Raw genomic sequence first — 12,395 nt, forward strand, 5'->3', positions numbered from 1 at the left:
AAACACTTGTGTTGTGCGTTGCGCTGATGAGAAGAAAAAGAACTATACCTTTTTGCTCGTCTGTACAGATACACGAATATACATGTATGTGTGTTATGCATTTTGGCACAGTCCAATGTATCCTTGCCGCTAGCCAGCCGACCGATCCGTGTGTGTCTGTGCCTGTTTAACCACGATCGGCGCGGACGTTCGATTACACACGCTTACACACGCAGTATACTACACTTCGAGTCCACACACGCGTCATTGGCGCGTTATATACTCGACTGCATGCTTCGAATTGGTGTTGAACGATCGTAATTCGGGCTCCCGTCCCGACGTCACTTGAAATTCGTTGTCGCGTTCGACGAACGCCTCGGGGTGTGGTGTGTTCCTTGCGAACCATTGATCCACCCTCGAAGGACTTGAAAGCTTATACACGTCGAACACTGGGAATTTTTCTGACGTGGTTCTGGAATATTATTTGCAGAGGGGTCAAAGGTAAAAATTTCAAGGTTCAGAATTACAAATTTTCATTACACTGAGTATAAGCGGTCCCAAACTTCTATGTGACAAAATGGGTTTCTCGTCAGGCGTACCCATAAGTAGTCTATTATTTCGTTTATTTAAGTAACGCGACATTTTAAATGCAAAGTACCTTGTCGATTTTTCATTGTGACTAATAATGGTGTAGGGTGTTGGATAATTATTTTCCGTGAAGAAATAATGGATAACTTACTAGTACACCTAATATATCAGGTAAAAAAGGTGTTCTCCTGACCTTAAAAAAAAAGAAATTTTCAATTAAATCTCTGCACAGTCCACTGGATGTGAACCTTGTTATTTCTAACGGAGGAAGCTCGCAGCATTCACTTAAACGAAAGGATGCAGTTATCGGAAATTCTGTGTCCAACAGAAAAATCGTGCACAGTGGCACACCGAGTTCCATTCGTAGGAAAATTCTCGGCGCGATTACGGTATCGATAGCGCGTCCGCGGCGTTAAATAACTCGTAAAATTTGATTTTTCCATCGGGGACAGCGTACGAAGCCGTGCTACTTGTCGTTACATCTGAGCAAATATCGACAACCGAACGGTTACATCGCGAGGAGAATAGAGTGTTCGTTAAACAATATTGCGTCCCTGAAAGGCTGTCGACCCTGTCACTTGTATACAGGGTGGACCTCGAAACGTGATCAGCTTATTCTACTAATTATTTGATCGAACATTTTATCTGCTAATACAGTATGATTCAAGGAGACCTTTAGGATGATTGTACCAAATTTTTTGTTACTTCCTTTTCTCCAGAGTTTTCAAGGTCATTTTCAGTTTTCTTTTATAGAAGAACCTATGATTTCATTTTTCAACACCAACGAATTTCAGTTTTCTGTAAATATAATTAAATCTCACGGAAATCAAATATAAACGGGTACAGAAGGTATCGTGAAAAGTTTATTCGTCTAATGGAGCCTTTGCAATTTATTGGAAAAAATGAATTAATAATCTCATCGGCGTCCATATCTCTCGTTTTTACACGAATTTCTTGAATTCCACGTGGTTCGCCTATCTCAGAAACAAAGGCGCAGAATGTCATTTCCGTATTGTAGATAATATTGTACAAAACGATACCGAGCGTAATTCATGCGATAACCAACCTGAAAACGCGTTTTCGTTTCCTCTGTCTATTCGTCCGAGACGAAGCGTATGGTTCACGGCTCGACCGAGTCGGCTCTGGTTAAAGTTTAATTACAGTTCACCTCGGCCAGGATTAGCGACTCAATCGAGTTTCATCGGCGGATTCACCACCCCCCAAAACTACGCCCGAATCGGATTTCGGGGTCTTTGCGTCAACTTCGTCGCGAGCGGAAACAGAGGTGGTAGGGAAGCGGGGAAATTCTAAAAGCGTATTCTAATCTCGAAACATCCTTGTGAATTCCGGACGGTTTCCTTTCGATACTTTAATCAGTGTTCCCGGAACGCGGGGTATCGGAGAGTTGCCGCGGTTATTCCAAACTTGCGTCTCATAAATTATGCCTAGTTCGTTCCATATGGTAATTCCTTTCCACGGAATTACACGTGTATGGTGCGTTTTTCGTGATAGTCAGTTCGATAATTTTATTTATAATCCAGAACATTTAAAAATATCAAACTCTACTGGTAGTTCCTTCGTTCATACTTTTTCTTATTAATATTGTCTAAAGCTTTCGACGAGTAAAAACCTTCAATTTACAAACGGTCGATATTAAATTATTTAACTGTGCGTGTCTAATTTACGACGAACAAATCGAATCGCTTTTGAGTCATGCACCATTGGTTGCATTTGGTGATATCAAATTCCACCAACCAGTGCGGACCACTCGTTTTGCTTCCGCTAGCCAACCTGAGACGCTCCGCCCAGTGTCGTTACTATTTTTTTCTGAGAAAGATCTATCATATTTCCTATCGAAGAGGACGGAATCCCCTTTCCGATTTTACCACCGCCGGTATTTTATCGATATTCTATCCGGTCGCGTGTATGCACCCATATTTTTACCACCGTGTATGGGATTTTCGTCGTGAAGCGCAGATGAGCGGACGTAAATCGATATAACGGATTTATTCGACATTCCGTGCACAAACACGGCACACGAATAAATGTAGGAACTTCGTCGGGTCAGTGTACGAAAAGAAGATGGAGAAACGGTAGATGGTAGCCGGATCTTCGAAATTCTATTGAACGCGCGGTAACAAAACGACGCGAAACGTCCCTGGACCATAAAGCAGTCAAACCGATACGTAGAACTCACGTGACTCGGTGATAACTCTTTTACGAGCTTTTGAAAAGTTTCGATAACTTTTAACTATCCCCTCCCCATTGGAACAGAACTTTTAATGACTCTACCGCCTGCGGCCGCTTCGCGACGCTGGACGACGCGACCAGTGGCCGAGGGGGTTGCTTGACCGATAATCGCCCCGATATAGCTAACACCTGCTCTGCTTTTATCAGCAGGAGGGTGGTGCGTTGTCGATGACGGAGATGAAGAAATCATTGAGCTTCGATCAAGTGGGAGCGGCCCGTGGAGGGAACACCTAGCACAGGCCTCATCCTCATCTTCATCCTCCGCAGCAGTCGCAGCCACAGCAGCAACAACAACAACAACCGCCACCGTGCAAAGCCACGCCCACGCACACACGTCACACACACTGCCACTCACATTCACACAGCCACAGTTACAGTCATACGCACAAGCACCAACCACCCCCACCGAGGCAGAGACGGGGCTCCTCAAGCATCGTCTTGGGTCAAGGTAAGTGGATCACCGATTCTATTCTCCGATATCGTAGATCGATAGATTTAACCGTTTTCATTCTAAAATCATTTAAAAATTACCAAAGAAATATTTTCTTGTACTTTTCGTGCGTATATTACACAACATATAAATGATCCACAAGAAAATTTTACACGTTTTAAAACCGTCTAATGGTGTTTTCCATTCGTTTGATATTTCCAAAATTTTAATACTCAGTTACCTGAACACACGTGAGAAACAGTATTTTCTTTCGATGTCCAGGAGGTGACCACCCTGAGAGTATTCTCTGGAGATTCGACTGCGACCTGGCGGGTGAGCCAGACGTGGTGATATCGCCGCCACCGCCGCCGCCCCCGCCCTCGGCGGCCGTATCGAGGACCACGACCCTTTGACCAATACTGGAGGAGGTGCCGACAGGTGTGCCCGTCCAGAAGGAGCTGCCCACACAAGCCTCCGTGGTCGTCAACATGGTCGATCAGAAGGAGACCTGCTTATAGCATATGTAGTCGCCGGGGCGTGAGGTTCGACCGCAACGCGGCCAGGCAGACGCCGTCGGCGACACGGGATCGCCGCCGATCGAACGGTCGTCCACGTGACGACGTCGATCGAGCATGATCCATTTAGCACGAAGTACAGCCGTGGACGAGGAGCTGGCCGGTGTGCCAACAACCAGGTCCACTTGGACTCTAGGATCCCGATGAATCGAGACGATGACCGTGTTTACCATCGAGAGGAACGATCATCGACGAAGATCGCGAAAGGGTAGGGGTGGATGGGAGTAGGGGTTGATAGGGGGGTATGGAAGAGCATCAAAGACTTTGGAACGAAGATGGCAACGGAAAGCTGATTACACCCGAATCGATCGTGGGACGTGCTGTTCCTCCGAACGCCTACCGACGCCCCTCGAATGACGAAGCAGGATCAATTGTAACCATGCAGGGGGTAGGGGGTGGTAGCGATCGCGCGACAAAAACGATCGAGCACCACCGTCGACGCCAAATGCCGAACGAAGCGTGTTCCACGTCCAACCGACCAGAGGGATCCCGTTTTCTGTATTTCCCGAGGCGAGAAGTTTCGAAGTCACGTGGAATCGAATCCGGAACGTTCAATTAAATTGTCCCCTCCATTGTTCAGACGCGATGAACCGCGCCCTTGCGCGTCGCCAGACATACACGCGGCTCCGAAAATTCAAGCTAAACATATCGTTACGAATAACGGAACCGATAACAGGGCTGAACGTTCTTTCGGGAAACGGGCATCGAAGACAATTACTCCACCGATCTCGTGAAACGAATGTCGATTCCGTGAAGGAGAATATCGATGACTCTGTTTCCGTTGAAATCAGACATCAACGTAGGGGCTGAACGGTTACTCGAGAGGGAATCGAAACTCTATGGTAGGTACGACGAACATCCGACGATATTAGAGGAGCATGTGATTAAACTCGGACCAAACTCATAGTGATCACTGCCAAAGACAGCCTAGCCTAATATAGTAAAACGGTCTATCGACTTCCGGTAGAGGAACTTAACGTGCAGCGAAATTTACGGCCTAAGATGATCCTCGTATTCATCCTTTGAATGGTCGATTCCGGATCGAGAATATGCCCGACGAATGTGTCGGAGAGAAAAAGAATTCAACTTTGACCGGAACACGTTCAGTGAGAGTGTCACTCGGAGAATATGTAGAAACCAAACGGTGTCGGTGTTCGTTTCCAAGTAAAAGGGAACAAAGTACGGACAACGTGTGTTCTCTGCGAGTCGAGAATCAGTCACGAGTGTAGAAACCAAACGGTGTCGATGTTCGTTCCAAGTAAAAGGGAACAAAGTACGGACAACGTGTGTTCTCTGCGAGTCGAGAATCAGTCACGTTCAGGGGCATCAATTGTTGTCTGGCGATTGCCGAAGGCTAACGATCGAAAGAAACGCCGCAGTTTCATTAGGCGGACAATTCCACTGGAAGGTGTGCCTCGTGTATGCAACTTGGATGATTGTGTGACGCTTGAAGAGGAGATCAACCAAAGGAAGTATTTATCGTCTCGTACGTGCAAGGGTTCAAAGCGGGCGTCCTCCATCGTCCCTGCAAGTGTGACGCATGAATTCCCAGGGAGGAAGTAATGCCGACAGTCTCGTCGTTAGGGAAATTTTACGAGGCTCCAACAGTACTTCGCGCGACGTAACCTCACTTAGCTCTCGATTCGAATAAAGTACAAAATTTCGAAGCACCTTACCTGAGAATCTTGGAGGGCCCATTGCGCCCTGATCTTCACTGCCGTGTCGTTTATCGCGGGGAGACGCGTCGGAGGAGGCGGACCACTGGTTTTTCAGGGATTTTCCACCTCGGAAAGAAGCACCGAGGAGCAAAGACTGCAGTAGGAAATTGCAACGGGAGGTCCCAGAGAAGATGAACCGTACGAGGAAAAACACGCTCATTTCTACGAGACAGATCGGTACAGTCTAACTCGATTCTCGATGGCGTTCTGTATTATTGTATAGTCACGGTTGTACACGACTGTTCAACGTTCGGTGATACGAAATCGGACGCAGAGTTGACTTAACGCGAAATCGTGCACGTGTGCGTACACATACACACACAAACACTCCCACACAAGCTTACCAGGGCGGTACACACGTGCACGTGTTTAGATTATACAACTTTAAATGCCACATAGTTAAGTGCGTAGCCGCGTAAGAAACCCATGTCATATTTTGACACGAACCGACGGTTTATTATTGAATATTTAACGATAACGTTGTACAGCGAGTGTTTTTCACGAAATTTCGATGAGAGGGTGTCGTCGCGCACCGCGGCTTCCGGTCGAACGACCGCGTCGTATGTATATACATGTATGTTATATATGCATATACACATATACCATGTACACATATATGTAAGGGAGCGCTGATTGTTGAAAGAGAATGATGACAGTTGTCGTTCGACGGATTTATATAGAAGGCGTTACTAGCGAAATCTCGAGAACATAACTGTGAATGCGTGATGAGTGTGACATAAAGAGAGAGAATGAAAGAGAGAATCGTGCCAAAAAAAAAAAAAAAAAGAAACGAATAATCTGTGCTACCGTCGGAACTGACAAGCAGTCAGGACGTTTTTGATGTTTGACGCGTGAATACAACACAGCGGCCGCGCCTCGTCTGATAGCGACATTGGAAAACGAACGAACCAATGCGAGATTCCTCGTCAATGCGAAAGAACTTCTGTACGGTTTTCCTGCAGTAACGATCCACGGAACGGTAGGCATAATCAACAAATGACGAACGAGATCCTTCGAGAATTTCGAAACGAGATACCGAGCTTCGAATTGATACAGTCGTAATGTTTCTCATTCTGGATATTGTGATCGATCGAACAAGTTATTAATTCGAGTGTCCATGGAATAATTTATTTCATGAGTCCGGGATGAAGATCTCGTTTCTTCGCGGGACTGTCGGGAAAAGACATTAGGAAGAATCGACTGAGAGAATCGTGGGATTATTGAGATCTTACGGAATTGCCGCGGGAGAGTCCAATAATTCCATGACAAATGTAAAAAGTCTCCTGTATCAAAATGGTACCGTGTCTCACGTTTCGTTTCCGCCGTAGACGTGATCGAGGATTTTATCTTGTTCGATGTGGAAACGATGAGATGATACATCGACGAAAAAGTACGATGCAATTTTGTGAATGGCTCGAACACGTCGACAGTTGTATGATTTTTCTAGGCATAAACAGCACGTTTATCTGCATCGAGAAAGAAAAACCGTTTGAACGCGAGGTGTTGGTCGAGTGCGTTCAAAATTTCATGACTACTTGTCGCGTGATCAGTGGTGTGTCACTATTCAATAAATAAATTTTATTTACTTAATCGATCTAGACATTTCTACACTTGGCGTAGCAGTCGGAAACACGTTGACCACCTTTTTTTTTCGTTCTTGTGCGATCGGAGGGCCGCGAACTCGAAGCCTGGAGGGTCCGTATAGAGGAATAGTCTACGAATCGATAGCATCCCCCGTTTTCTGGGTTCTCGGGCCCTCCGATCGAGTGATTGTGATACGCAGTGAATCGTCAACAATTGAACATATCTCTCCGAAATAACAGAAAATTAAATGTTGTTATACGCATGTGTTATTCAATACCTTTCAGACATTCTTCTCTATTTTTTCCGTGAGCGATTCACATCCACGCGGACATACCAGACTAGAACGATCCCTTGTTCATCCCATTCGAACAGAGAAAAATGATTTCGACGCATTAAACGCAAAGAGATCTTTACTCTCGTTTCTCTGCAACGGTGTTTCCTTTCGTAGCCATTCGACGGAAACAATGAATAATACCAGCGATACACGAATGATTCCATCGCCATTTAGGAATCGATCGGGACCACGGACGCTATCGGCGACGTCACAGACGCCGTCGCCATTGCGGACAAGATGACAAGTAAACGCGACGCTTCATCAATCACATCGGCCATTCCACGATATACATTCCCGGGGCAACGATCTTTCCTTCGCCTTCGGCGGCACGATTCCGCTTGCCTTGGCCATTACATCATTTATGCAAATCTCCTTCCCTGTGAGACCTATCACAGCTGGGCCAACGTCGGACTTCTTTCAAACGGTAATTCAATTCCAATTCGAAACCATTTTAGCACGATCAATCGCGACTATTGGAAAGCTTTCACTGGAGATACCCGTTTAGATATTCATAGGGAAACGTCCGGTTTTGGAAATCACGCGCTTTTCATTTTGGAATAGCTAACAGTAAAGGAATCGAACGAAAGTCGGTACCTCCATGGTTAATTGCATTGACAGAGAGTTCAGCTCGTTGGAGGTAAAAAATTGTGAATTTTTTCATTAATCAGTTACGAGTACGATTTTCGAAATTATCTCGCGAATTTCCATTAAGGTAGCCTGAAATGGCCATCGATCCAGCCGAAAGAAGAACGAAAATTATTCTAGCCAATGCACGATCCGTCGATTACGCCAGTATCTACATATATTCTGAACGGGGAATAGTTTTTGCAGAATAATATCAGGAGTCGAAATGGAATTGCTCGGCGACGATATCGCGGTGCTCCTTTTACAACTTTAAAAGTTTTTCTTCAGCAAATGTTATTTCAAATCATTCCAGGAACCTATCATTTCCGGGAGTCGAAGCTAATTTGGGACACCCTCTATACCTGCGCTTTACTTTCTTCGGGAACTAAATTGTCAGCCAAGTGGCTGCCTGGCATATTGAAAATTGCATTCATTTGACCGAGCCGCGTCAAAGGGAGTCCGTTAAAATCTGGGCCATTCGTCGTCGGCCCCGTAGCTATGGACGGCAAAAGAGAAGTAAAAATGGGGGAAACGGGGAAAGCACGGGGAATAAGAATCTCCAATGGTAATCGAAACTCTATCAGCATCCGATCGATCGGCCCGCGTACTCGCTAACTATTCGCGATATCGACGAAGGATCGAATGATATTTCCTTTTTTGTCTCGGTCGGGCGACTCGAATGTAGTTCGCCTTCGTGAAAGGAAAGCCTTGGAATGGATTTTCTCGGCGAGAACCGAAGAATTGACTTAAATATATCACGGTTGTGTCGACGTCTGTTTCTGGAAAAGCTTCTGTATGACGAAAAAGCTGAGCTAAGATTTGAGGATAAATTTATCTTTCGTACCGGGAAAGAAAATAAATTTACCTTCTATGCAGAATATCGGAAAGATACGATACTGGATTTACGAATAAATTCATTTCGGTTCTACCTTCGTCGTTTTACGAGACCATTTACCTATGACTTTCCTTGGGCACGTTCCGAGGCGTGCGTCGGGACAAATTGGAAGCTTCCCTAATGCGACGATACTTCAAAGCAGGCGTCACGGCCCGGTCTTGTCCCGACGTTTAGACTGTTCGTTAGTAAATTACAAAGAGACACGTGATTTCACCCTTTGGATCGATCCGTCTCCCGGCGTACATTTAATCGCGCGGGCAGAGGCATCTTAAATGAAAGTTAACGGAGAAATGTATTAATTCGAACGGAGTCTGTTCGTAACGCTGCAAGAAATATCAAGAGAAACGGTACAACGAGAACCGAAGGTGCAATCTCCGTGTGGCTTAACAATTATTTCTTGATTATTCACCGTAAATCGATACGATTTTATGTATACCTCGACAATTGATGGACGAACAAGGGATAACGAGGAGAAATGAAAAATGTGATACAGTGGGATCTGGTAGATAACCGTGAGAATCGAACAATCGACCCGTCAATTGGGAACCTTCCATCCGTCTTCGAGTCCCGTGTCCATCATTCTTTGCAATTAGACCCCTCTCGATCATTTATCGTAGAATCCCCGCGGGTATACGTACGTTGTCGTTTGCTGGACACGAACACGACACTATCTCCCACGAAACATCCCAAATACCTGTCCAATCTTCGCGAGGGAGACAAGATCGTGTCACGTTACATCGAGGCTCCACCTCCTATTTTTCTGATTTTCTAGACACAGAAGAAAAGGGAACACGACCCTCGTAAGGGATTTTCCGTAGAAGCTTCCTCTAAGACGTTTAATCAGAGTAGTTGGACAAGTTTCAACCCCGAAGCGCCTTAACTGGTCCCGAAGAAGACCGCAGTAATCGCCGAAAGATGAAAGTAATATAGAGTCTCGAATAAAAAGGAAAAAAAAACGAAACGATCCCAATTCCCCAGTTTTCGTTTTTCACAGGTGGATGTAGACCGTGTTCCTTTTTTATAGACTTGCGCCAACGTGCAGAGAAGAGATTTTCTGGATATTCCCAAGGGCGACGAGCACTACAGATTTGCATATTGATTGACAAACGCGAACCCTTGTTGTTCTGGTGCGCTGGACAGCCTTCGGTCAACGTGAATCTGAAAAATACGAGACCGAACGGTTGATTGATAGAACCATCGATAAAAGTGACAGGGATCGGAAGGGCGGGGCTACCGTGACTCCACGTTCTCCAAAATTGCTGAAAATTAAAGGTCGGATGTTCCACTGTTCCAGCAAACATTCTGGTAGCAAGTAAACATCCCCGTGAATCGACAAATAATACAGAAGAATTCAATTCGTAATACACTCAAGACTGAAACAAACTTAACTCACTTGACGTATTGTTATTCTGTGCCGTTTGTCGAAACTTCAGCGTAGAACTTTCCAGAACTTCGTGGACGGTTCCCCCAACTTTCCATGACTCAAAGTTTTGAAGCTGGGAAGTCTCGCATTCTGCCCTTACACAGCTCGAAACGGAAAGATAATCGGTCTCGGAATGCAGAGTAATCATTTTGAAAGCACGAACCGCATTCGTCTCCGATCATTATTCTTCTCTATGAACCGGAGATAGTAGATCCACTTAACCCGTCTTATCTCTCTACCGGTGGGTTCTGCTCGAAATGTAAAAAAGAAACATCTATGTGTCTTTGAAGCCACGCTGCCTACTATCGTAGCTCAAGTAAATCGAGCGTAATGCATCGCCCGGGCTTTTTACGTTGCCCCGTTATCTGAGTGGCATTTACCCGGGTGCGGAGCTATCTTCTTTTTTTTTCTGGGGCGGGGGAAGCAGGAAAGAAAGTACCCGTAAAGAAGTCCCCAATCGTACGAACTAAGCGGGGACACTTAAGTGGAGGGGGTGGGAAATTCCATACCCGCGCGCCACCTACTCGGAAGATTCGCCGTGCTTCGAGACGCTTTAACGGCTTTAATGTATCGAGGTACCAAGTGGATAACCAATGAACTCCGTTATTCTATTCCCCGGCACGCGAAGAAGTAATCGCAAATTTTCAGGAGGCTGTGTTTGTGCATGCGTGTACACGGCCAGACGCTGACTTTGAATCCAGTTCGAGTCGTCGAGAGATCGAGTAACGAGCAAATTGGTGTGCTCAAGATAAGAAGACTGTGTTCAAAGCTCGTGTACCTTGCACTAATGAGTTGTTTAATATGTATATAATAAAGATATACGATACACCTCCCGCAAGTAATGTTTTTTACTGTTGGTATATATATATTACGACAATGAACGACCACGATAAAGGCTTCAATCAAGCCCACAAATATTTGCTTTTGAGAGAAGCTTCTTCCCTTGATCGTAGGGAAGACCTTTTGTCATCCCTGAGGCGAAAGGACGACGCCTTGGAACTTTTCGTCAGCGACGCCTCGACGACTCAATCTGTTGGAGACGTAACGAGTGAAAATCCTCTTGAGCGACAAACGTATAGAAAAGTTTCCTAAGCGACTCCTGAATATTCCATTATCGGTACGTACCAGTCGAAATACCCCGGGAGCGTTTGTATTCGAGGCCGTGGAACCTGAAACGGCGGAGGGGAAGGTGGGGAGGGGCCATCGATATTTCTCGTGATTCAAGGTGCTCTCCGTCGAAAGCCAGTAATGAGACATCAACGTCACGAACAGTCGCTGTTTCTTTAAAAGTTCTTGCAACGAACGTCGTAACCCAGATCTTGATGCAAGCAACCGCTTCGAAGTGTGAACGAACGTTACAATCTGATGTTCGTTGTTATTTAAATTTAGTCGTTGGTCGCTGACTGATTCGACTTCGTTATTCACGAGAGCTTATTTGTTATTTCTAACTGTAGGATTGTTAACGTCGACCATTTGCTCGTCCTTAGCCGCAAAGAAGGACTTTTGTATGCCCGTAAACTGTTATCTTCGAAGACTACAGATCGGTTAACAGATCATCAATGATAATCCGATAGCATATCATTATTACAATGGAATTTAATAAGCATCTTGGAGACGGACGTGTGTACTTAAGTGCATGCCTAACACACTGAACATAAATCAGTGTGCCTTCAAGGTATGGAACGGATGACATCCTGAGGTTAATTACAAGGCTGTAACGCTGAGCTGTGTAGTATGTTTACGACACCGCCAGTCGCGACATATTAGTCGAACAAGCAACAGTAACAATGGATCATGTACTAGCACAGATTGGTTTACCTGTTCATGGTAAGATGCACGTCGAAATATTGGGATACCTACCATGGAAAAACAAGGTCTCGTGGATGCAATTACCAAAGATCGATACGTACGAGTAAAATTGCAAAGACACAAACAACAGGTGCATTGTACGATATTATTCGGACATACCTCTAACTATTTTAAACAAGCGATTAA

General features: G+C 45.3%; 1 protein-coding gene across 1 annotated transcript in view; it reads left to right on the top strand.

The window, feature by feature from the left end:
• Window positions 1–3,269, top strand: part of LOC107192208 (glutamate receptor ionotropic, kainate 2-like) — a 126,712-nt gene extending 123,443 nt beyond the window's left edge. Inside the window, exon 19 of the mRNA XM_015581418.1 lies at window positions 2,965–3,269. Within this exon, the coding sequence (XP_015436904.1) occupies window positions 2,965–3,269 (305 nt within the window). The remainder of the gene's footprint in view (window positions 1–2,964) is intronic.
• Window positions 3,270–12,395: the final 9,126 nt, after the last annotated feature.

This window comes from Dufourea novaeangliae, unplaced genomic scaffold (genome assembly GCF_001272555.1).
Source record: "Dufourea novaeangliae isolate 0120121106 unplaced genomic scaffold, ASM127255v1 scaffold299, whole genome shotgun sequence".
NCBI classification, from domain to species: Eukaryota; Metazoa; Arthropoda; class Insecta; order Hymenoptera; family Halictidae; genus Dufourea; species Dufourea novaeangliae.